This window comes from Spermophilus citellus, assembly GCF_964194105.1.
Source record: "Spermophilus citellus genome assembly, chromosome: 13".
In the NCBI taxonomy this organism is placed as follows: Eukaryota; Metazoa; Chordata; class Mammalia; order Rodentia; family Sciuridae; genus Spermophilus; species Spermophilus citellus.
In genome coordinates, this window is record NC_138193.1 from 68,009,789 (window position 1) to 68,037,273 (window position 27,485).

The 27,485-nt window shown below is 32.7% G+C and overlaps 1 protein-coding gene across 2 annotated transcripts in view; it reads left to right on the forward strand.

The window, feature by feature from the left end:
• The first annotated feature begins 1,271 nt into the window (after nucleotides 1-1,271).
• FANCL (FA complementation group L) overlaps nucleotides 1,272-27,485 on the forward strand; it is a 63,643-nt gene continuing 37,429 nt past the window's right edge. For both annotated transcript variants that reach the window (XM_081265564.1, XM_081265563.1), the window contains exons 1-5: nucleotides 1,272-1,376; nucleotides 11,383-11,441; nucleotides 13,253-13,313; nucleotides 16,673-16,729; nucleotides 21,653-21,753. In XM_081265564.1, the coding sequence (XP_081121690.1) occupies nucleotides 1,281-1,376; nucleotides 11,383-11,441; nucleotides 13,253-13,313; nucleotides 16,673-16,729; nucleotides 21,653-21,753 (374 nt within the window). In that variant the 5' untranslated portion in view covers nucleotides 1,272-1,280. The remainder of the gene's footprint in view (nucleotides 1,377-11,382; nucleotides 11,442-13,252; nucleotides 13,314-16,672; nucleotides 16,730-21,652; nucleotides 21,754-27,485) is intronic.

Sequence of the window (27,485 nt, forward strand, 5' to 3'; positions counted from 1 at the left end):
TGGTGGTGAGGGTTGAGGTACTGAAAATGAAAAAGAATCCTCCAAAGTCCAATTTCATTTGAGGGCACTACAGATGGAAGGGGAGTATTTTATTTATCTTTGCATAACCATTGACATACTATAATGATGTTTGACACACAGCAGGACTCGAAAATGTGATGCATGGACTACTAATAGGAATATCAAATAGCCGTATGGTAAATATTAATAAGTTTCTTATTTAATCAGCCCTTAGTAAAAAGGAATAGATCCCATTCCTGAGTTAGGAAAAAAAACAAAACAAAGCAAAAAAACAAAACAACAACAACAACAAAAACCTATAGGAAGGGCTGTCAGAGAAAAATTAAGTTTATCTAATCTATCAGCAAACTTCTTTGCTAAGAGCCATAGCCAAGTAGTATGATGCATGGCATTTTTTGTTGAAAGGTGAGGCCAGCAAGCCATTGAGATGATATGATTATTTTAAGATCTGCATTCTTATGGAATTAGACCCCTGCTGTCCACCTCAGCCTGCTAAGGGACTCCTGGATAGTTCCCATTGATTGGGGAAGTGTGGTAGGAGGGAATTCCGGAGGAGGGACTTCCTGTTGGGGTCTGGGAGAATGCCACCAGTAGTGGGAGTGTACTGGGCATTGGTGGCAGTTTCAAAAATAAAGTTTGTTCCTGCTTGAGTGGCTCCTGATTTTGTGCCCAGCCAGACTGCGGCACTTCTTTATGTTTTGGCTTATGTGTTTGCATTTGTAGTACACCAAAACCTGAGTTGGATAGAGGTTGACTCAAATTTTCAGCAGTTTATATGTGTCTCTCAAATATAATATCTGATTAAAAATGGTAAAGCACAGAACTATACTGCAATGTACGTGATATTTTGAATGTATTATAATTTATTATTATATACAGAAAAAGTGATAGTGCATGCTGAGGACATATAGGTGACACTCTTGAATGAGAACAACAGCGAAGAAGGGGAGTGCATTAAGTGGTCCAACATGCAGGCTGTAAAATCCATCAGTGCTGGAGGAAATGCAACCCAGAAGTTGTAGCAGTCTTTCAATAAAAGCAAATAAAATCACCAAAAGCTTCTTTGAACAATCAAGACTAGAAGGATCCCCAGCAGCCAGACCTGTGGCCTGAGAGCCTTCTTCCAGGCGCTCAGATGGGGCACAGGGGCCTGGATGCTCACTTCCGCCCTTGAAGTCCCGCTTTTCCCGCCAAACTGGCTGCGGGGACCCGGGCCAGCGGGCGCCGGCGGAACTGCGCATGCCCGGCGTTGTGGCGCCATGGCGGGAATGGAGGGGACCCTGTTGCGCCAGTTCCCGCTGTTTCTGCCCCAGAACCGGGCGAAAACTGTGTATGAGGGATTCATTTCGGCTCAGGTACTCGCCCAGTTGTTGCACTCTCGCTAAAAGAGCCTCCAGTGCGGCGCCCGGGGCTCCGGAGTCTGCCACGGGCGGGGGTTAGCGACCCGGACTGGAGGGGATGCAGCGGGACGGGTCCCAGACGCTGGTGGGACAGCGGCTCCCCGAAGCCGGACTCTCGCCGTCTTCCTTCGCCAGGCGGCGTCCCCCTTCCGTTCCGTGCTGGTCACCCACCAGCCCCCGCTATTTGGGTTCCTTTTGGGGGAAAACCTCAGTTTGTTCCTCTGCCACTGAGTCCGGGGTACCTGAGCACCTCTAGCTGCGAGGTTTTGTAGGAAATCTTGACAACAACGGAATTAATTACCTGTACCGATTCCAGCATTCTCATACGGAGTTCATTACACTAGTAAGTCGTGCAAGGTCTTGAAGTTTGTAGAGCGTTTTCCAGGCACAGTGTCTCAAGCCTCAGCCCTCTGGCAGAAAAATATTCTGGTTTTGATAATTGAGGAAATCAGATCAGGGGAGACAAGTTGAAAAACTTGTCCACAATCTTGCATCACCTTCCCTTAAACTCAGGCTGATTCCAATCCCGTATATTTTCCTTTCACGTTGTAGGAAGATATCTTAGGTTAGGATTTTGAGTATGGACTTTTCCTCTCTGAACATGACACTCATTCCTGTCCCCTTCACTCCTCCCAGCCAAGCACAGCATACATAACTGTTTAAGGAGAGGGATGATATCTTAGCAATTACTTTATGTTTTTAAATGTTCTCAAAACCTGTCTCAAAAAATATTGAGTGCATTATCAAATCCACTTGCTAAATGAAAATTGTCCCAAGGAGTTTCAGAAGATGAAATTAATCAGAATGTTCTGTGATTAGTGAAAGATTATATTTGCTTTCAAGTTCATGTGACCATCACAGAAAGTAGAGATTAAAATTCATTATTACATATGGAAGAAAAACCTACCGTTCCTTCCTCAATTGTTGAATTACCTAGTTAAAAAAATACTACTTGGTTTCATACAGTGGTTAGAAAAGTTGAAAAAGTAGCATTAAATTATTATTATTTTTTAAAGGAATCCTGTTACACCTAGTTTTAGGCAGTTTTTGAGGGAAATACTTTGTATATGTGTCTGCATCTGCTAACATCCTTTAGAAAAGGTGCAGCCATCAGACTTGGATGAAATTTTTAATGACCTTTGCCCAAAGTTACAATTCTAATTTGTACCTTCCTTAAATAGCTTTCATATTTGTATACTTAGGACTACTGGGGATTGAACCCAGGGTCTCCTGCATGCTAGGCCTGCACTTCACCATTGAGCTACATTCCCTAGCCTTTTTAAAATTTTATTTTGAAACAGAGTCCTCCTAAATTGCCTAAGCTGATCTTGAACTTGCAATCCTTTTGTCTCAGCCTTCTGAATAGCTGGGGTTAAAGGTGTGGGCCAAAGCTCCCAGTTTAAGCAGCATGTTTATATCAATCTAAATATTATTTGTCTAAAAATGTTTTCTGCATATTTCATATTTATAGAGAAGTAGCAAGGGTGACCAAAGAATTCTAGTATATTTATTAAAGTTCATCAGTTTACATTTGCCCCATTTGATTTATTCTTGAGTGTGGAATGTGTTTGTGGGAGCATATCTACTCATTATTTTCCTGAACCATTTGAAATTAAACCATAGACACACTCTTTTGTTATCCCTAAATACTTAAGCATACACTTCATAAAAACAGGGATACATTTATATATAAGCATAGTTCATTTACTAAAAGCAGGACATTTAATTATGGTATAATACCTTTTCTAACCTAGAGTCCATATTCAAATATTGTTAATGGTATGTATAATTACATACTTTATACTTCCTTCATTCCCCATTATTCTGATGTAAAATCTTCAATTAAATTTGTCATGTTGTAGTGGCACCCCTCCTCTACACACACACACACACAAATCTTAACTGGGCTTCTCCAGAAATTTTCACCATGGCTGATTTTAGGACTGTCAGCAAAAGAGTCTCTACAAAAGAGTTCAATGTAGATAAACTCCGTATTTTCGTGTTGCCCTATTTTACTTGGCCACTAGCCTGGAAGAAATTGGCACTCCAGGTGCTGGACACCCCTCACAAACATTTATCCAGTATAGTAGTTTGTAGAAATGTATACATAAGTCCTCTGGCCTTGAACTGGGCTTCACAGAAATGTCTACATTTCTAAGATAAGGAAAGTTACCAATTGGGCTCCATGGTAACAGCTGGCAGGGGGAGGAGAAAAGGGGAGGAGAAGCGCACCCCCCACTCTTTCAGATGTTGTCCTTATACATACTGACATGTAGTGTTTCTCATCATCATTTTTTAGAAGTTATGGAATTTCTATTTGTAGTTCCTTTGAACTACAAATAGAAAATTTTTTTTGGTGAAAGTTTCTATTATTAGATTCTTATTTCTTGAATGAGTTTTGGTAGTTTGTGTTCATCAAAGAATTTGTTCATTTCATCTCGGTTTTTAAATTTGTGAGCTTAAAATTATTTATAATAGTCCCTTATTGTCTTTAGGATCTGTGATGATACTTCTTTTATTGGTTATCTTTTGCAGTATGATAATTCCAAACCTTAGTGGTTTAAAATTACAAACACTAATCATCTCTGTTTTAGTGGATCATGAATTTGGGATCGATTTAATTGGTAAATCTTGATTGAGTCTGTCACGAACTTGCAAGAAAGTTGTTTGCCAAGATGATGACTTTGATTATTCAAAGGTTGAATAGTTTGAGGATTTGCTTCCAAGATTATTCATTCATACGGCTAGTAGCTTGAGTCTTCTGCTTTTGACAGGGAGCCTCATGTTCGCATCACGTGGACCTGCATAATATTGCTTGACTGTCATCACAGCATAGCAGCTAGCATCTCAGAGTGAGTGATAAAAGAACAAACAGAAAGCTGCACATTATCTTTTTTCCTTAGCCTCTTAAGTCACACGATTTTACCTATATTTTATTCTATTTGTTAGAAGCAAGTCTTCAAGTACAGTCCATATTCAAAAGGAATGACATCAGGCACCAACTCCTAAAGGTAGAAGTCGTCAGATAATTCATGGATATATTTTTTAAATGCTTTTTTGTTCCATTTCCTTCTATTGGTAATTTGTGCCTTATCTATTTTTCTCTGGGCATCTGGATACAGGTTTATCCAGATACCTTTGTGTTATTGACTTATAATTTAATATTGTATTAGCTATAGAGCAAACTTCTATGATTTTAACCCTTAAATCTACTGAGACTTATTTTATGGCCCAGAATCTTGTCTATTTTGGTATATGTTCTGTTTATACTTGAAAAAAATTATGTTGCCATTGGGTGGGGTTTTCTATAAATATGAGTTAGATCAAGTTGATTTATAATACTATTCGAGTTTTTCTATACCCTTATTTTTGTGTGTTACTTGTTCTATCAATTACTGAGGGAGTGTTAAAATCTCCAACTAGTAAGTTTTCTTATTTTACTTTTAAAATTTTTATTGGTACATTATAATCATTCATAATAGTGGGATTTCTTGGTAATGTATTTGTACATGCATACAATAGAAAAATGTACTATTGTCAGTTTTGTTTCTTAGTACCTTCACTTTTCTTCTCCTGTTCAGTTTTTAAGTTTCTGCTTTCATTTTTATTAGTTTGTCGTTCACATAATTTGAAGTTTTGTTATTATTTACATAAACTTTTAGGGGCATAAACTCTTGGAAAATTGATTTCTTTGTAATTATGAAACGACCCTTTTTATTCCTAATAATCTTTTCTTTGAAATCTGTATTTTCTGATACAAATGTAGTGATGCCAGCTTTCTTTGGTTTAGTTTCTTTTTCCATACTTTAAACTTATTTGGATCTTTACAGTGAGTTTCTTTCTGGACTTTGCTTTTTTACGGAGTCTAACAATCATTGCCTTTTACTTGGGCATGCTTAGACCATTTACATTTAATGTGATTTTTGATATGGTTGGATTTAAATATTCTGTTTTGCTGTTTTCTTTTTGTCTAATGTGTTCTTTATTTTTCCTTATTTTTCTGCATTTTACATTCCTTATTTTGTTTATATTCCTGCATTTTACATTCCTTATTTTCCTTATTTTTCTGCATTTACATTTTACATGCACATTCTTTTTATGATTCTGTTTCATCTCCTTTATTAGCTTTTTTACTATATGTTTGTCAGACTGTTTTCTGTTGCTACAACTTTGTACTGCAAACTGGATAATTTATAAAGAATGCTGTTTGTTTAACTAATAGGTCTGGAGGCTGAGAAGTCAGGAGCATGATGCTGGCCTCTTATCATCTTTGGCTAAGGCCTTCTTGTTTCATCTTTACATGATAGAGAACTTCACATGGTTTTAAGAGCAAGATTGCTGGCTTGGGTCTCTGTTGCTCTTCTTATCAAGTCACTAATGGCATCATATGGGCTCAATTCTCTTGGCCTCTTGTAATTGTTAATTATCTCCCATAGGCTATTAATATATGATTTAGGGGATTAACTTTCCAATGCAAGAATTTCAGGGGACTTACCAAAGCCATAGAAGTATTTGTTTTTTGTTTTTGTAAGTAGTTGCTTAAAAGTTTATAGTATATATCTTAAAACTGTCATGATCTACCTTAAAGTAATATTAGGATTCTATTTTATATGCAAAATTGATTTATTAGCTATATGATTTTATCCCTCATTCTTTGTGTTTTCTTTAGGGCTCACAGTATGCATCTTTAACTTTTCACCATCTGCTTTCATGTATACCACTTCCCTAAGAAATCTTGTGACAGTGTACTTTTTTTTTAAAATATGTATTTTCAGTTGTTGATGGACCTTTATTTAATTAATTAATTAATTTATATGCAGTGCTGAGAATCTAATCCAGTGCCTCACACGTGCTAGGCAAGCACTCTACCACTGAGCCACACCACCAGCCCAGTATCATACGACAGTATAGTTTCATTTATCTGCTGGTCCTTGTGCTATTGTCACATACTTTCTCTTATAATCCCACCAATGTGGTTATTGTGTGTGTGTGTGTGTGTGTGGTGTGTGTGTGTGTGTGTGTACGTGTGCGCGCGCACGTTGCTAGGGATTGAACCCAGGGCTTTGTGCATGCGAGACAAGCACTCTACCAACTGAGCTATATCCCCAGCCCAACCAATGTGGTTATTAATTTTGGTTTAGATGATTATATTAATTAATAAACTAAAAATAGTTTTAGATTTAAAGAAGATTTGAACAGGTGATACTGCATTTCTATCACCATTGCCTTTTCCACATAGTTTCTCCTATCATTTCTTTATTTTGGTCCTGGAAATCAAACCAGGGCATTGAGTGTGCTAGGCAAGTGCTGTACCCCTGAACTACATCTCCAGCCCTCTGTTATTATTAACATCTTCATATTACTATGGTGTGTTTGTTGTAATTAATTATTAATGATTTGGTTGATGTTAAAAATATTTATACATTTATTAATTTAAGTTTATACTTCATTAAAATTTCCTTACCTTTACCTAATTTTTTTTCCCTCTCTCCTGGGATCCCACCTAAGATACCACCTTACATTTAGTTATCATATCTCCATAGGCTTCTATTGGCTATGACATTTTCTCAGGCTTTTCATGTTCTTGATGACCTTGACTCCTTTATGAATATGAAATGGCTTGATTTTTTGAGGAAGTACAAGTTAGATCTATCATAGGATATTCCTTTATTGGAATTTGTTTGATATTTCTCCTGAGTTAAGTTTATAGGTTTTTAAGAGGAAGATCACAGAGTTAAAGTACCATTTCATTTTATTAAGGGTACAGTCAATTAATATCACTGATGATGATTGATCCTGGCCTTGATCATTTTGCTGATGTAGTATTTGTCAGGCTTCTTCACTGCAGTCACTGTTTCCTCCCTTTTTAATATTATACTCTCTGAAAAGAAGTAACTATAAGCAGTCCCAACTTAAAGAGTGGGAATTAGTTTCCCTTTTATGATTAATCTGAAATGTTGCATGGGAAATTTGTTTATTCTCCCTTATTTTTTCATAAAATTATTTATTTACACAAGTATGATTTATGGGCACTTATTTTATATTTTGGTTTATAAACTAATACTATTTCATTGCTCAAATTGCTTTGCAACAGTCAGTTCACCATTTTTTAAGTCATTATCCTCTAAAAATATATTTTTTAAATAAAAGATCTTATATCTTTACCTATATATTTGCTGTATCTGGTATTTTTTATTATATATTCACATTTGCATCTTATTTTCTTTGTTCCTGAAGGTTTTCTGTTAACATTTTAGGTTAGTACATGTCTGCTACTGATGGATTCTTTTAGCTGTTTTATGTCGAAAATGTGCTTATTTGGCCTTTATAAGATAATTTCACTGGGTGTAAAATCTAGTTGGCAGAGTTTTTTTTTTTTTTTTCTTTTTTGATTTGGTACTATAAAGATGTTCGACTAAGCCTTGCACTCTTCCTATGAGAAGTCTGTGCTCTTAGCTTTGTCCTCTATATATTGTTGTATATTGTCTTCCTCTGGTTTTTATCACTGGTTTCAGCTAATTTGTGTTGTATCTTGATGTAATTTTCTTCATGTTTTTTTCCAATATAGCATATGGAACTTCTTTGATCTGTGAGTTTATATTTTCATTTAATTTGGAAAAAAACATTAGCTGTTATTTCTTTATAAATATGTTCCTTCCTCTCTCATGTGTTGGGGACTTCCAATACTTATGTGCCTATTAAGCCACTTTAAGTTCCAAGTAGGGCTGGTTCCATTGTTTTTTCCCTTCCATCTCTTCCTGTTTTATTTTGGATATATTTTGTTGCTATGTCTCCAAGTAAACTAATATCTTTTACGAGGTTTCATATGCTGTTTATACCATTTTGCATATTTTTCATCTCAGATGTTGTATTTTTTCATTTCATTAATTCAGATTTTTTATATCTTTCCTGCCTCTTTGTAGTGTGATCATGCTTTCCTCTTTCTTCTTCAACATATGAAATAAAACTGTTTTATTTTTTGACCAGTTCTATCATCTATGCTATTTTTGTGTCTGCTTCTCTTGATTTTTCTCCTCATTATGGTTCTTATTTTTTCTTCCTTGTATACCTAATATATCTTAATTGGTGTCGGATATGAAATCTACCTGGTGCATGCTAGATGCTTTTGTTTTCTAAGTATTTTTGAGATTTGTTGTGCATTACAGTTAAATTACTTGGAAAGAGTTTAATCTTTTCAAGATTTGCTTTTAAGCTTTGTTAGGCAAAACCAGAACAGTATTTAGTTTAATTTGGCTGTACCAGTGAGGCAATACATTTCTGCATATTCTGCTTATACACTATTTCCTAGAATACTTACATCCTCTTTTCTTCAGTTTAAATGGTTTAAATGGTTCTCAGTTTAAATGGTTTTCTCACATCCATGCTGATGTCTACCACATAAGAAATTCTCTGAAGTACATGGGAGTTTTCTCTGTGTGTGCTTGTCTCTCTCTTTGCATCTCTCTTCTTGTTGGTACTTAATTATCTTGTGAATTCTACATGCTTTGGCCTCCTCTAACTTAACCTCTCTTCTCAGTTTAGGGAGGCTGTTTAGCTGTTTGTTTCCTCATCCTTACCTGTGGCCTAAATATTTTTCAGGGAGTAAGGCTGGCCAATTATAAGGATTTTTAATTTGTTTTCTTCTTTCAAGGAACAATGTCCTGTGTTGCCTATTGTTTAATGTCTGAAAACCATTTTTACATATTTTTAGTCCTGTTTTTAAATTAAGGTATACTAAGTAAATCCCGCCTCCATTACTCATCATGCTTAGAAGCAGAAACAATTTAATTTCTTAAAATTTTAGTTTCATTCTTTTTAATTTTTTTTAAATCTTGCTTTAGATGACTGATAACAATCTTATTTTGTTGCCCATGTAAGTGTTTTGACCTTTTTCCTAGAAAGACTGAACTTTTTCTTTATTTTAAAAGTCTTTATTAAGATATATCTCAGAGTGGATCATTCTGAGTCATTTTTCTTGTGTCTAGTTGTCGCTTTTGTTATGTGGATTTCCAGAAAGTATACTTGGATTATAATTTTAAATATTTTTTCCTCCTGTCTTCTTCTCTAAGTGTTCCAATTATATGCATTTGGACTTTCTTTGCCTGATTTCATCTTCAACCCTTTTTTCTTTGATGGTCTTTACTTTCTTTTCTCATTTGGTAATTTTCTTGCTTTTTCTTAATCCTTATGAAATTTTTATTTAACTTTTTTTCTTGGACACTTTTAAAATTTATTCTCCCATGTTAATAGCTTATTCATTCCTACTTAAAAAAAAAAAAAACACTTTCTTATCTTAGTCTGGGTTTTCTCTTGGGTCTGTCATCTGAAATGTTTAATCCTCATTTTCTGTTTTTGTTTCATGGTAACTTTGGATTGATGGAAACATTATTTGTTTAACATTTTGGCTATGTGCAATAGTTCATAAAATTCCTAGTTCAATAATACACTATTTACTGGTAAAGAAAAAGTGCAGTTTGTTTAATTGATGGTTTTGGCGGGAACTTTTGAGGGGAGTGTTATGTTCTTATTTTCTCATATAAGAGCTTAAGTTTTCCAGTCTTTTTTCCTTCCTAATGCCCAGTTTCCAAAAGGTGTTTTTTACCTACCTTTTTATTGTCTTCTGCTTTTAAATCATTTCTTCTGCAAGACTGTTTCTTTGACTTTTGTGTTCACATTAATCTTCTGTTCCCTGTAAGCTTGGAAAATCTGCTTTTGGGGAAGAGTTAATATTTTTTCAGGTGGTTTAACTACAAAAAGTCTAAATTTGGACATTTTCTTGAACCAGAAAAGTATTGTGGTATGTGACACATCATTTGACCTCTAAAATAGTTGAATTTCACAAATAGAGAACTTTGGAATTTCATTCTTATACTGTTCCTCAGGTAAATTGTGAATTGTGAACATAGGTTCTTACACCTATGTGTGGGATGTCTATAAAGTTAGGTTAAAGTTGCTACATAATACCTTTTAGTGTTTTAATGAAATAGTGAATTATTGTTACTTGACCTTTGAAAAGGTCAGTAGTACATTTTGTTTCATTTTTTCAAAAGGACATTTAAATGTAATGAAAGTCAGAACTGTAATATTACCATGAAAGTAAAGGTTATGGGGTACATTTAATTGTGTTCTTCTGTTTTTGAATCTGCTTTGAGGGAGACTGCTAAAATTCCACATGGTAATTGTTTTTTTTTTTTTTTTGAGAATTTTATTACTCTTTTCATTTTATACTGTTGAAGCAAAAGATTACATTTCTGTTTGTCTTTTTCTGCTTATTTTTTTTCTCAAATTTCACATGTATTATCCTATTTAAGTTATAAAGTTTAAACTGCTTACCCATTCACTTTCTAAAGAAAGTAAAACTGAATATATTTCTCAGAGAACACTCTTTCCTTTCCTTAAAAAGAAACTTGAATAAAATTCTGTATATTCAAATATGTAAGTTTGTGAATACTTAGATTAAAATAAACAATATGTTTCTGCTTTTATCTATTAAAGGTTTACTAGTATGGAAAAATTAAATATACTCCAGTTTATGGAAGTATTTTATGTTGAAATATTTAAATTGTATAATATATTTATGAAAATTTAGAAAGTAAGTACAATCATGAGCAACCTGAGGGAATTTGTTTATTTCCTAAGAACGTTTAAATTTCTTTTATATGTCTGCTAACAGTGTTGAGGTTGAATTTCTTGTATTTAAGTTATTTTCTCTAAAAACAAGGTCCTAGTATATATTATTTTGATTTTGTAATAATTCCAAAGTTTTTGACATACATTTATGAAATATTTCCCCCAAATCCTGTATTCTGTTGCTTATATTTTTTAAGTATAAAAAATTTGGGTAAATTTGATAACTTTTGGAAAATACTGCCTTTTTTGTGATTCTAAGTTTAACTTCTCTTAGCATTAAGTAAAAGATGAAACTTTGAGTGATTTTTTTTTTTTTTAATGTTCTCTATAGGGGAAAGACTTCCACCTTAGAATAGTGTTGCCTGAAGATTTACAAGTGAAGAATGCAAGGTGATGTAGTGTTTAGTTACATGCTTGTATCTTGGTGGAATAGGCAAGCGTGTTTAAACTGATTCTAGTAACTAGAGTTTTGTCTAATATGTTTACCAATAAATCCTATCAATAAATCTAAAACATTTCTGATTGTTTGAAACCAGTGTCATTTGTAAGTAATTTCCTTGCTACTTAAGTACTTTTCAGAGGTAATACATTTTTTTAAAAAGCAATAAACAATAATTGTGTATACTGCCCTAATAAGAACTGAATAGAAGTTTAAAAGGATTAGAAATCCCCCCCAATTTTAGACTGAGTATTTATGTGTAATATAATAATATAATGTGACAAAAATCTAGTTTAGTTCTGTTATAAATTATGTATAAATAGGGACAGGTGGTACAGACGACTAGTCAGAAGATGAGACTAGGTATTCTGCTCCTAAATATCTCTGGAGTAGAGTGGAGTAAAAGGAATGCAGAGATATTTATGTGTAGATTTGATAGGATTTTGTGAGTGATTGGAAGTGGCAGTAAGAGGGAAAGAGATTAGAGGATACTTTCCAAGTTCTTGGCTCAGATTATTAAGCTTACAAAGAGATCACAGATGGAAAAGTGGAAGGGAGATTGTTTTTACGAATATATTGAGTGTAAAACATCAGAAGTAGCTATTTAATAAGTAGTAGTAGTATATTGGTGTGGAATCTGAGTGAGAGATTTGGAGTGAAGTTATATGTGAAAATCACAGTTGGCATAGAAGTTGAAGCCATCAGTATTAATAGATTTTCTAGTTTCTGTGTCTGTGGGGTGAAAAGAGAAGGCCAGTGATGGGATCTTGAGGGAGGGATTTATAGAATTTATAAGACTAGGATTGGCAAAAAAAGGAAAATTTGAACAGTAGGTTTTAAATAGGGATTGAAAGAAGGAATGGTTAGCCATGCTGAGTGTTGCAAAGATGAGGTTAGATATGAATAGATTTGTGCAGTCGAAGAAACTGGGTTGTTGAGGTTTTGACTGGATGAGTGGGTAGAAAGGGAATGGAAAATATAAACTACTTTAAGGAAAAGGAGAGGGTAGGAAGGCATGTGCATTTAAGGAAGAGCTATGATTTTTTTTCAAGATGATATATACTTAATTCATTAAGGAGAAAAACTTGCAGAGAGTAAGTTAAGACTATCACAGGTAAAAGGATAATTAATGAAGTGACCAAGGTAGTAGCAAGGAATCCAGTGCATACTTGGAGAGGATGTTATCCATAGACAGTTGAATAAACTGCTCTGCATAAGGAGATGGAGTCCCTATAGGATTTAAAAGTTGAAGGCAAGTTAATATAATTCCTTAGAGAAATTACTTACCTGCAGGTGAGGTAAGCCTAGTAGATAGATGAACTTTAACTTATCACTACTTATACAGTTCAAAGTATGTATTCTTTCGGTTACATTAATCTGGAAGTTGAATAAGAATATATTGCTGTATATGTTTTTTTTTTAATACAATTTTGATGTACTCAAAACCTTTGGTTTTATATAACCTACCTTTAAGAATTGAGTGCAATAGTAAACTTTGCTTTGGGTAATTTAAAGTTAAAAAGATGTACTGTTTGCCTGTCATTTACTGATTGTGGTTATTTATATTTCAAAGTAAAATTAATACTGACAATTTGAAGACAAGACTTTCAACAGTATAAGTGGTAAAATTTTATTAACTTGTCAGAATTATGTTTATGTCATTTTTTGATCATATGTGCATGTTTGTGTTAGCATACAAATAAATTTTCTTATTTTAATTCTGAACAATGAATAAAACCATTTTGTTTTGTTAAAATTTTAGATTACTATGCAGTTGGCAGTTGAAAGCTATACTTAATGGATACCATCAAATAGTCCAACAGGTAAGTCTTTTAAAGGTTTATGCTTTAAATGAGGATAAGAAAGTATTAAATTTACTTTTTAAAGCCCTGCTTTGCACTACACTGAGATTTTAGCTCACTCAATTCAGAATGGCAGTCATCAAGAATGCAAACAATAATAAATGCTAGAGACAATGTGGAGAAAAACGGAATAATTTTACATTGTTGGTGGGATTTTAAGTTAGTATATCACTATAGAAATCAGTATGGAGATTCCTCAAAGACTAGGAATGGAACCACCATATGACTCAGCTATACCACTCCTTAGTATTTATCCTAAAGAGTTAAAGTCAGTGTACTAAAGCTATACATGCATACCCATATTCATAGAAGCACAATTCACAATGGCCAAACTATGCAACAAACCTAGGTGACCCATCAGTGGATGAAAGGATAAAGAAAATGTGGTATATATTATAAACAACGTAGTTTTATTTAGCCATAAAGAAGAAGGAAATTATGTCATTTGTAGTAACATGAATAGTACTTAGGAGTGTAATGTTAAGCAAAATAAGCCAATTCAGAAGGTCAAAAGTTATATATTTTCTTTCTTATGTGGAAGCTAGAGAGGAAAAAGGAAAATAAAAGTGGGTGGGTGGAGAGATCTCATGAAAATCAAAGGGAGATCAGTATAGGAAAGGAACCAGGGGGAGGGAAAGGGGAAATACTGAGGAATAATATTTGCTAAATTATATTATTGTATTGTGTGCATATACAAATATGTAACAATCCCAACAAGTTTTCTAGAATACATCAATTAAATAGCATGGAAAAAAATCCTGCTTTGCAGAATGTTATAACAAAGTGGTTTCATAGTTGCTAAAGTTTTTAGGTTCCATCTCTGGCTATGAAGTATTTTAAGGATCTATACATTACACAAAATGGTTTCTGGAAGACTGGGGCTGTAGCTCAGTGGCAGAGTGCTTGCCTAGCATGTGTGAAACACTGGGTTTGATCCTCAGCACCACATAAAAATAAACAAATAAAATAAAAAGGTTTCTGGAATCCTCAGCGGATTCCCAGGTAGCATTTGTGTTGTTGAAACTGATTTTCATCCTTGAGCCATTGGGCCCTTCAAATGGATTCACCCCTATTCGTGTTTGTTGCTTTCTTGGTGATGTTTTTTTTGTTTTTGTTTTTTTCCTCCTGAGACTGAATAGTGGTGACAGGAAAAATACAAAACAAAGCAAAAACAAAACAAAACAAAACAAAACAAAACAAAAAACCCTAGGCCCATTTAGCGCTGTAGCATATCTATAACAAAAATGAATCTTTTTGCTCTAGAATAGCAACAGAAAAGGTGTGAGAGAAATCACTTAGGATCAGGTATACTTGCATAATGAGAGGAGAAATGGTAGCCAAGGTGAGATACAGGCAGGATTAATTTAGTTATTCTTAATGTATATGGTCCTGTACCTGAAAATTCCTTGAATAATCAGAGAAACTTAAACAAAACAAAACAAAGCAAAAAAAAATAAAAAATAAAAAATAAAAAACCACGGACCAATAAACAAAAAACTCCATAATGTTATTGAAGCAACTAAAAATAATGAATTGTCTCTTATAGAAAAATAAATGTTAGTAGAATTGCATTTTTGATTTTTTATCCATTTGTATTTTTCCTATTTCCTATATATTTTCTATCTTACAAGCAAGTTATGTGTGATAACCAACAATGAGAATCACTCACATAAAGCATTACTGAGTCACAAAGAAATACAGGAGATAAACTACTTATTTTGTAGAATATAGGCTGTGATAGTTGCAGAATAATTATAGCAGTTTTTTTTCTTAATGGAATGTTTAAATTTCTGTTTTTCACTGTCCCCCCCCCCCATTTCCATGACAATTTGTAGTATACACTGAAGTTTAAGAAATTAATCTATTGTGATGTGTAGTCTGGAAAAAAATGTTAATACAGGCTATGTATAACAGTAAAATGTATAATTCTGTTTTCCTCTACTAATTGACCAATAAGTTTTCTAGAAAACATGTCAGTTACTTATCTCTCCCTGCCCTCCAGCTGGTCAGATAGACCTCAGTATTAGTTTGAGTTTTTCTTTTAGTCAAAGACCATTTGAATATTATTATTTTTCTCTTGTCTCATTTTCAGTAAATATGGCCCAAGGGTTTAACAGATTTATTTCTGTAAAGAATAATAGTAACATCTTTAGATTTGTTGACCATAAATCTCTGTCACAATTACTCTACCTCCTCCTTATAGCACCCAAGCAACCATAGACGAATGGCAAATGAATTTATGCCTGTATTCCTATAAAAACTTTATTAACAAAAATAGGTATTAAGCTGAATTTAGCTTCTGGCTGTAGTTTATAGACCCTTGATATAATTTGTTACTTGTCTGTAGTAAACTAAAGGAAAGAAATACCATGTAAAAAAAGGGATAGTTATGTTCTGTGAACATATGTCTGCTCAAAGCTATGTTAAGATGTAAGTATGTCTTCATGCATTGTTGAAATATCCTACATTCTTATTATTCTCATCTAAAATGATTGACCAGATTTATATTTGACTTTGTTAAGAACTATGTGGAGTTAGTGTAGTGCAACAAAAACCAAAAATACAATATTTTGAAGCACAGAAATGATTGTTGAGTTCTAAGAAAGCAATGTAAAACTCGTTTTTGTTTTTCTTTCTTTCTTTTTATTCTATAGCTATTTTAAGAAAGAAAGATTTCAGGGAAATGGAACCATAACTCCTAAATATTCATTCTACTTTAGAGATTATTTCCTTTGGCCATTTTTACTATAATAGCTTTTATTTTATTGAATGATTATCTCCTTTTGAATTAATATGGGCTAGTTGTGAAAGGACAAAAAATAACTATAAGTGGTCTTTAAGGTCAAGGAAATGACAAAAATATTTAATATTGTTGATAAACACTTGTTAGTCCTTATAATAATTAAAAATTTAAAGTTATGTAGATTTGTCTGGTTTTTATGTTTTATGTTCTTTCCATTTACATCTCTCTCCCCTCCTCCCCTTCTCTCCCCTCTTCCTCCTCTTTCTTAAAATAATGATGTCATTTGTTAGATTTGCTAAACTTGGCAGTGAACAGAGGAGTATGTGAAGTTTTAAGTGACATTCTTATACAATTCATTATGTCTCACTAAAATAGATTTGAGGGATTTAATTACTTTTTTCAAAATGAAATTGGTAAGAATAGTAGGAATGATGACCATTACTTTATTACTTAATTCCTTTAAGTTGCAGACATATCCAGTATTTTTTCACATTCATTTCAGTTTGTATTTTATTCCATTTTTGATGATTAGAATATTTATTTACATATTAAATTAATTAGAAATGTTTTGATTTAGAGAATGCAGCACTCTGCTGATCTAATGAGTTTTATGATGGAGTTGAAGATGATTTTGGTAAGAATCTTTTCTTCTAATATTGTTACCATATTCTAAAGTCTTGCTTGTTTCTGTAAACTTTTAAAAATCTCTTAGAATGTAAAACTTGTCAACTCCCAGTCATTTACTGTTTTATTTTACTTTGTGCATAAATGTGAATGGTACTTCCCTTGAATTGCATAAGGAAAGAACTATATGTAGGAATCAGTTTCATTGTATCATAAACTTGGAATCTTTGATACTAATGTTCAATAGATGCTAAAGAAATAAAATGCATTCTTGGCCTATGGGAGAATGTAACATCTAGGGAGAGATTAGATAATTATACTTAAAGATATAATAAGATGCATGAATAATTTTGCATGTAGCTGCAGATCCCTGAAAAACTTGTTGGACTTCATTAAATATATTCAGTTACAAACAATAGGTGTTTGGTCAGTTAATTAATTTTGCATAAAATAATTGATTATTTAGTTTATCTTGTAGACATTGTTTACTTATAATCTTTTTATTACACAGGTCTTTAACATAAACAAAAGAGGAGAGAAGGTTTTAGTGAATATCATGAGCCTGTAATCTAACCTTTATTACATATATTTTTCCTTCTACTTTTTTTTTTTTTAGAAGAGACTCAGTGAAGACTCAGTGAACTTAATAATTTCTTATAGTGGTTTTGCTTGCATCAATATCCAAATAAGGTCCACACAATATATTAATGTCTTTAGTCTTAAATAAGATTTATATGATAATTAATTTATAGTAATATCTCCCCTTCATCTTACCCTTTCTCTTTTATGTCATCTACTTGTTGAATAAACCAAATTATATGTCCTATAAAATTTCTCACATTATAGATTTAGTTTGTTAGATATTTGTGGATTCTTTTTAACAGTCTTCTATAGATTGAGCATTCCTTAGCTGAAAATCCAAAATGCTCCATAATCTCAGACTTTTTGAGTGCTGACATCATACCACAAGTGGAAAATTTCACCCTATGAAACTTGGTTTGTTGCAGAAATTGTTAAATATTTTAAAAAGTTGCTTCAAATTATGTGTATGAGGTGCATATTAAATAAATAAATTCTCTTTAAGTTTCAGTTTCATCCTAAAGATATCTTATTATGTATTTATAAATATTCCAAAATCTGAAAAAATTTAAAATCCAGAAACACTTCTTATCCCCAGCATTTTGAGAATAGGAGTACTCAACTTTTATCTTCTTTGTAATTTGGCAGTTAGATCTAGAGGTCCCAGTAGATTTGGATTCATTTTTTTTAAATAAGCATACTTGGTGCTGTGTACTTATATTGCATTAGGAGTTACATGATGTCCCATATTTTCTCTTTTAGTAAAGATTGATCAGTAGATTTAGATCCATCTCAGAGTTTCCCATCAGCCTATCAAAAGAGTGATTTTAGCATCCAGTATTAATAATAGCCAAAATCCACTATTTCATTAGAATTTACAAATGGTGATATTTTAAAAATAATTCTGTCATCTGCATTTATTATCTGAAAATCTTCTGTAGAGAAGAACCTTCAATATTTATTCGGTTAATTTGAGGTACAGCTCGTACTAGAAGATAGGATAAGTGCTTGTTTCGTTTCCTTTTTTTTTTTTAGATCAATTTTTAGAATAATGAGTTGGTGCCTAGCAACTGTTACAGGGAGCTAAAGATTTTTCTTTTTAGTGTCATTATGAACTCATGAGTTGTTATATATTCGATTAACTTTTATGCACTGCACTCATTTTCTTTTTGATGCTTAAATTATCCCACTTTTGGTTGGTGTAAGCGCCTTCATGTTGGCTTCTCAGTTCTTTTAATGTAACCAAACCTCCTATGCTCTAGCTTCATTTACTCATCTTACTCTAGAACTGTAATTAGACATTTCTCCAAAACCATAGATTTCTTTTGTGTGTAAGTGTGAAATGGTATTGGGATGCTGTAACTGGAAAGTGAAGTAATCATTGATATTACTTATTCTAGACTCTTTCAGTGGACAAAGCTAGGAAAAATACATTTTAGACTAATTACAATTATCCATTAATGTTGCTATTTCCAATTCAGATTGGGCACTGAGTTTTTACTTCTTTGTTTTTATGCTTGTGTGTCTTTTACTTTGAAATATTGGTTTCTGATGATATTAGCATTATTACGTTCTTTGGTTATGCTTTACTTGTTATGTTTTTTCTCCATATACATGTTTATTATTATATTTATTTATATCAAAATTATAATACCTATTGCTTCTAACAGTTGAAAGCACTTGGATATTTTTTCATGGTTTTCTTTGAGACTTTTTCATTTTTTGTAGCAACTGCCACCCATTGAAAACTTAGTTGCTAGATTGTTTTGAGTCATTTTTAAAAAATCCTTCTAGTAACTCTCTGAGGTAGAACTTAAAAATGCTTGGGGTCAGAATAAAGAGATTAAAATTAATTTCTGAATTAAATTTCAAATTATGAATTTTTAAACCCAAAGTTGATTATAAATGTCATCAAAGACCATGATATAATAACCTTAAAAATGATCAGATTAAGAAGTAAAGCATATTTGTTTTGTATCCCCTTGACACTGGAAAAAAGTTTGAAATTTTTCTCTTATCTTTTTTTTAATAATTTTAATGTTATACAAATATAAGGTCTGAGGGAACCAGAGTAAAACTATATACACTATTAAATTCTTATTACTAAAAGTAACTTTATTGAGTTGTAAGTAATAGAGCTATTGGTCATGTCATTTTGAAGAAACATTACTTTAAGATGAGATATTAAAATTTATTTCTGATTTACAGCATTTTACTTAGTATATTTGTGCTGCCTTTCTGAATAAAGAAGGAGAGCCTATATTTTATCATTCTTTATGAATCATAGCAAAATAGGTGATTTTATTGCTCATTCAAGATATTATACCTAAATATGTAAGAATTATTAGTCTATTTATTAGGCTGTGTTGTTAGTAGTAGAATTCCTAGGATATAATCAACACTGGAGGTCTTAAGTGTGGTACCCAAATGAAATGAGTAGTTATTGAACTTATTCAGGAAATTTTGTAGATCTCCCATGGATTTCCTAGTAATAACTGAGCATATTGTGACAATTTAGTATATATATTAAATCTTCTCTACCAAGTCCCTTTGTCCCCTTTGTGAAAAGTGGTTGTCTCTCTGCCTTTGCCTTATTTTCTATTAAGGTTCTAAAGTAGGAGTAACTGTCCTGACCCACAGTGGAAGGCAAATGACATAAACCTAGGTTTGAAATACATTTTTATTGTCCAAGTTTATTTTTATCTTCAATATTTATGGATATTTAGTAATTAATATTTCTGAATAAAAAAACTTCAAAAGAAATATTGGGTAATTGTTAATTCAAAGAATTGTATTAACTCATTCAGTGACAAGTGGAGGATAATCTTAATCATACAAATTAATTTTGTGGACCACCAAGCTATTTTTAGATAATATTAGACATTTAGGTCATAAAAAAGGCAGTATATGTCTTTTCTCTTAGCAGCTTACCCTCTAAATCCATATTGATTTCTTGGCTTTACAGATCTAGTTTCATGGTTTTATCATCCTAAATTTTTTCAGAATTAGATTGAAGTAGTTTCAGTTAATAGTTCTAATTCTGAAATTCTCTTTTGTAAAATATATTCTTTCTAGTATTACCTCAACTTAATAATATCCTATCCTTGTTAAATGAAAAAAGTATAAGGACAAATAATAATCTATATTTAATCTAAAACATATACTTAAAGGTATAAAATTTTCAGATTTTTATTGTGGTTATGTTTACCAGAAGTGTTCATAGTTTTTCAGCTTGTTCTCATCTATTATTGCTATTGTGACTAATTTTTTATTTGACTTATTTTTTATATAGGTTGAGCATCCATTATCTGATACGCTTGGGAGAAGAAATATTTCAGATTTTGGATTTTTTCAGATTTTGAAATATTTGCATATACACAGTAAAATATTTTGGGAGAAGACTCAAATATAAAGTGAAATAAAGACTCAAATATATCCCTTATATACATAGCCTGAAGGTAGTTTTAGACAATAGTTTTAATAATTTTGTGCTTGAAACAAAGTTTTATGGTTTGGAATTTTTCACTTGTGGTGTCAGGTCGGTACTAAAATTTGTGATTTTGAATTTTCACATAAAGCGTGTTCAACTTTTAATATCTTTTGATAATCCTGACCATATGAATATTTAAGTAACTGTAGCTATATATGTTTTTACTTTTCATATGAGATACTTGTTGAGGTTGGCAACTTCAAAGTCACTGGTAATTTTTAGCCTCAGCAATTCTAGTTTGTTTGCATTGCTTGTAAAAAGTTTACATTCTAGTTTAATTCATAAACCATTTTAAAGCCTTCATAAGTGGGCCTCTAAAGGAAAAGGCGCTGTCATCTAGCTAGTTGAATAACAAAATACCATACTTACCAGGTTTTAGAGTAATACTGAATACAAGTCAATGAAAGAAATTTGCAGGTAGGTATTTGTTGTGATAATGCAGGTTTGTTAAGATGTAATTTATATCAATCTAGTTAATATAGTTAGAGTTCAGCCTTTTGTTTAAAGGCACCTGGTTTTTTATATCAAACATCAAATGCATGGGATTAGAAAGATAGTGAAGCCTTGAAGATGAGTATTTTTTAAAATCTTTTTTCTTTGATAGGCATAATGGCCCAGGAGAATATTAAAACCTTAAGTTCTTTTCTTGGTATAAAAATTGACATTTTGCATGACCTTTATTGTATTCCTTTAACTTTTTCATGTAAAGGGGAATGGGTCACCTAGATTTTCTATAAAATAATGAACACTTTTGTTAGACACTAAGAAGATTTCATGTTTTCATGTTTTTGTAATTCATGTTTTGTAATCAGGTACAATTCATTGTCTGGCATTCCACAACTGATTATTATTGTTTTTAAACAGGAAGTTGCTTTAAGGAATAGACAAGAGTTATGTGCACTACCTCCTCCTCCTCAGTTCTATTCAAGCCTTATTGAAGAGATAGGAACTCTTGGTTGGGATAAGTATGTCTACATATGTTTTAAAAATTTCTTTGTTTTACACATTTCAATTTAACATATTTCCATTTTAGCAATTTATTTTATATGATTTTAGAAAAAGTGTTTTATTGTAATCAGAGAATCTGATTTTTATTGTTACTATGAATTAAAGGGGGGATATTTTTAAAAATTGACCTGCAAAGCAAAATGTAATTTGGGAAAGCATGACATTTTAATATACATGGTAAGATGTTATATGAATAGGTATTTTTATTGAACATTTAGCAGTATTTTTGTTGAACATATAGCATTATTCTAAATGTTAGTAAATTATCCATGGTTGAAAAGTGATGCTGATAAATGTGAAAGAGAAAAATTATATTTTTGTTATATGTAGATATAGATATACGCAAAGAGATGTATATAGTTATATTTTTAGTTATTTTTGGTTAATATACAATTTGGCCTTCTAAATTTAACTTCATGTGTGTGTGTATACACACACACATGAATTTTTAAGTGCTTTTGTAATTTGAGTAGTATATTTTAGCAGGTATGATTTAGAAGAATCATGTAGCTTTTTTGAAAAAAGAGATGAATAAAAAATTTAAAACAAGTTCAATAGATGGGTATGCAAGTTGCTAAAACTTCATTCATCTATCACCTGAAAAGAGATCTGTGGTGATTTATTTGATTTTCAGTTGCTGAATTTATTTTATATGATTTTAGAAAGAGTGTTTCATTTTAATCAGAGAATCTATATATACTTTAGTCAGACTTTTTAATTTTTTATAAGTACTTCTTAAATTTGCAGTCTTTTTGGTTAATAGAGTTGGCAAATCTGTACTTAGGAGCCCTGAAGTTAAACAGTGAGTTCTTGCTAAAAAGTACAACTTCAATTTTTAGCTGTTAAAACCTTACTAAAATCATGATTATAATTAGTAGTGTTTCACTATGGATTGACTGCTTAAAGTTTAATAGTTACTGTATATGTTTTCCAAATTGGATCTTAGAACTGATCATCATGATTTTGGTCTCGTATGTAGTTACTTTTGAGGATGACATTGATTGGCATTAAGGAATGAAAAATGAAACAGTGCTGTGAATTGCATTTGGGATTTTGTGTGGTGGTCTTGCTTTTTATGTTTCAGCCTTGTCTTCATGAGAAACTATGAAAGTTTTCTTCCATTTTGATGTTAGAGACGTCATACTTCTGAATATCTGATCTTTTATTTAATGAACAATATGAATACTTTAATTAAGCTGTTTTTGACATGGCCCCTAGGATGCTCAAGATCAAGTTTTTGGCTCACTGTAGAGCCATGCTGGATATATGATCTATCTTTCTGTATGCAAATATTATTTTCTGTTCTGCTATTTTTCTGTTGTTTCTTGTAAAGTTCCTGGAATTCTTTTTGGAACAAGTAGTATTTAAAATAAAAAGATCTAATTGTCTCTGATCTCTTACAGCCTGACTTTTATTCTGACATTCTCAGTGAAATTGCATTTATGAGGGCTGGGGTTGTGTCTCAGCAGTAGAGTGCTCACGAGGCCCTGGGTTTGATCCTCAGCACCACATAAAAATAAATAAATAAAATAAAGGCATTGTGTCCAACTATAACTAACTAAATAAATATATTTTTTAAAAAATTGCATTTACGAAAGTTGACATTTATGTCCTTTGGACAAGTCTGGTCTTTGTTCTTGACTTTTTCTAGTATTTGATACTTTTAGCCAGTGTTTCCTTCTTAAAACTCTTTTTGTCTTTTATGACCATCCTGGATACTTCTTTGTCTCTTTCTCTCTCTCCTTTTTACAAAAATTATTTTCAGTCTGGCTCAGATTTTTCTTCCATGTCCAAAATGTGAATGATCCTTTGTGGTCCTTGCTTTTTTTCCCCTCAAAGAGATTAATCAGTCTTCTCCATTCATCTGCCACCTCTCTGTAGTTTGACTTCAGATTTTTTATATATTTACCAAGTTCCATAAAAACATTTTGTATTAAAAAGTTTGGCTTCCTCATCTCAAACAAGTTTCACCCACTCCCCCAATAAAATCAAAACAACTCTACCAGAGTTCTCTAATTGGAAGGCATTGGTTCTACACATGTTTTCAGTTATGATGGGCATGACACATCTTGATGCTTTCCATGTATTTATTTCTAGAGGGTTATCAGGACCCTCTTAAATTTGTTATGATGCCAAGTACTCTGATGAGAGAATCTCTTTAATTTTGAATAGCTCTAATTACTGCATTAAATTCTCTTTCTGTTTTTTTTAATCTCTCTTTCTTTTTGATAGACTAGTTTTCTGCTTTTAACACCCCTAATTGAGTCAGCTATTAACCAATACATTCAAAAGTTTATATATTTGATATGGGGCCTCAAAACTCATTCCTGTAGAAATTTCTTGAGTGGAAATCTGGACCTACAGAAACTGTTTCTGTAACTGAATTTAGCTGCTGGAATCTCTTAAAAATGGTTTGAGGAACAGAAGTAGACATGTGTTTAATGAAGTAAGAGGAATAACAAAGAATGCACCTCTTGCTCATCCATTTTCTTGAACAACCACAGGCTGACTCATAAGCCTATAACTGGTTTTATATTTTTACCTATTCCTATTACCTATGTGTAGTTTCTTTAAACTTCAGAGTCCTACGGGTCACGTTCTGCTGGCGACTTACCATCTTCCCTCAATGCCTGTCTAGATTTCTGCGTCTCCCACTGGAACCTCTCCCCGACCAGGAACTTGTTAATTGATTTTTAAAAATAAAGTGGAGAAATTTATATTCCATGCTGTTGAATTTTCCTGATTGCTTTGAACTCAAATGTGTTAATGTGTTGCCTTCTTTTTATTTTTTATTTTTTCCTTTTGCTTAAAATCTTGCCTCAGTTCAATAAGGCAATGACTTATTCTTTCCAAAGAAACTGGTAAAAGAGGAATAAGGGAAGTAGGTTAATTTGGAGATATTTTAGTTAATGAATCTTTGATCACTTTCTCCTATTGGCACTTTTTCAGTGTTTGCCCTTGTTTATTCAGGCTGCCGTACTATACCTAATAAGTTTTTGTTCAGTGTTAGTGCACATAAAAATGTTGAGAGGCTCCATTTGCTACTGTTCCCCCCCTCCCCCATAGTGGGTTTCCCTTTTCCTTTGCTGGGAAGATAGAGTTGGGGATAACTGCCATGGGGCCCAAATGAGTTCGGAACAGTTTGTTATTTCCACAGGGTCAATCTCTTCTCCTTCTCCCCTTTCAAGCACAAGCCAGGTATATTCATTGTGATTTCTCTTTTGGTAGATTCTAAACTCTATACTCTGTTTCTCTACAAGACCAATTTACCTCTCAATTAGAGACCATTTTTGGCAAGGCTCCATCTACCTCTTGTCTGCCTTGCTTTTAAGAATATCTCTTCAAGGGTTCTCACTGAGATGTCAGGGGTATTCATTTGGACTTTGTCCCACACACAGACTCTAATTCTAATTAATCTCTCCTGAGTATCATGAGCTTTCTGAATATTTTCCTTTGTTTTTCTGTTTGGCTTATTACCCTCTTGTCTCCTATAGTTTAAGGATTGATCAGAAGTTTTGAGGGAAAATTGGCAGAATATGAGGCCAAGTTCTCTGGTCCTACCATTTTACCACATTCTGACCCTTCAAGTCCATTATTTTTATCCCTGTCCTCAAGAGATTGCCAAAAATGCTGCTAGTTTTCTTGTTTGTTTGCTTCTTTTTCTATTTTTTTGGCTACTTCATAGCACTCTCTGTCTGGGCCCTTTGCCCAGATCATTCTCTTCTTGCCCTGTGCCCAGAATTGATAAATATGCTCAGGGGAAAATGGCTTCAGAGTGTTGGCTTACTTCTCTTCTCTTTTTTAGGACTTTGGCCCTTCAAGTCCCAGTTAGCTTAGCAATTCTTTGATTCCTTTTACTTTTCCCAGGCTATTTTAGTTGCTAACAGAGGTGTTGGTCTGTTCCATTTTAGCCAGAAATGGATATTACATGTAATTTAAAATGTACTATTATCATGCTGTTGAGGATTAATTAATGTTTATTCATAACAGGTACCATTCCTGACTAGAATTGGGATGGATCTGACATTTTTAATAAAAATAAGCTAATAATGGAGGGGAGAGATAGGAAACACAAGCAAAATTTTAGACTCTGTAGCAGCAATTTCAACCGAGGTTATGAAGATATGATTTGAGCCATTGATGTCATGGATTCACTCATTCTTCAGATACAGATTGATGGAACAGAGAAAAACTATTCGTATTATTTTTTAGCTGCTTGGTTTTAAATCTTAGTGTTCAGAGGATAGTTGGGAGTGCAAAAAGGGTTTGGCAAAGGGGGAGGAAATGTTCTAGTTTTGTTTGGATTATATTGATAGAGTGAGTTTAAGGCAGTTTTCCAAGTGGGATCTGGCATTGTTTGGAAAAATCCAGTAGCGAAATTGGTTGAATCATTGAGGATGCAAGATGAGATTTTGGAATCATTCAGTTTTTCACCCAGCAATTATTTATTGAATGTCTATGATGCAAGGTAATGAAGATACTTAGGCAAGACTTAAGATTCTTATGGAACTTCAATCTAGTGGAAAAGTTAGAAATTAAGTAGATGATCATAGTAGTACTTAATTTTAACTGTGAGAAGTACTATCGAGTGTAATTATAAGATTTCTTGAGAGCCATTAGCAGCAAAGTTTATAAGAGAAATAGTACAGTACATAAAATATTTTATGTAGGGTTTTAAAAGATAAATAGAAAGTGCTGACTGGCATTATACCCATTGTTCTAACGTGGGAGAAAGAACAGATTTCTAAATTGATAATAAATAAAAGGAAAAAGTAAGGATATGAATGTGTCTGCCAAAAATCATTCATTACAGTATAATTGCTTATCTCCTCTTTAGATTTAGATTGTTTCACATAGGACTGCTTTTTATGAAGTTTCTGTTTTGTGTCACTCAGTGTACTAGCTGCTTTTCATATTCTTATTTCATTCTCAGAATAATTTTCAAGATGTATATTTTTATTCCCAATTTTGTATATAAAATGAGTATATATGGATAAGGCTGTCTACATAATACCACTTTTTTTTTCTTTTTTTTTTTGGTACCAGGGATTGAAACCAGGAGCGCTTAACCATTGAGCCAAATCTCCAGCCCTTTTTATTTTTTATTTTGAGAAAGGGTCTTGCTGAGTTGCTTAGGGTTTCACTAAATTGTTGAGGCTGGCTTTGAAGTTGTTGTCTTCCTGTCTCAGCCTCCTGAGTCTCTGGGATTATAAGCATGCACCAGGACACCCATTGTAAATGATACTTTTCTTGAGTTATACCAGGGGACAGCTCCAATATAGACCCTTTAATAAAGTCCCCTCTACTACTTGAGTATTTGCAAGATTCTGCCAAGGTTGAAGCTAATGAAAACTTGTTTTACTTTGAGTAAAATTGGCCATTTGCAAAATCATGCCCGTCCTTAGAGATAGTTTCAAAATCTGTTTAGATTGTGAAATATCATAATTTAATTATAGTGACCAAGATGAATAAATGACTAAGAATATAGCCATTGTTACTTAATCATTTGTTTTGCTATTTACAAATAATGTATTAGCAATAGAAGAGAAGTTGTCTGCATGAATCCTGAGAAGCCAGAGAATAAGACTTTGTCAGCATTTATGTAACACTATCTGGTAAACTAAGAGAAAACATTAGTTAGTTTTATTTTTGTGACTTATTTTTTAAATTAAATCAGATCCACCCACTG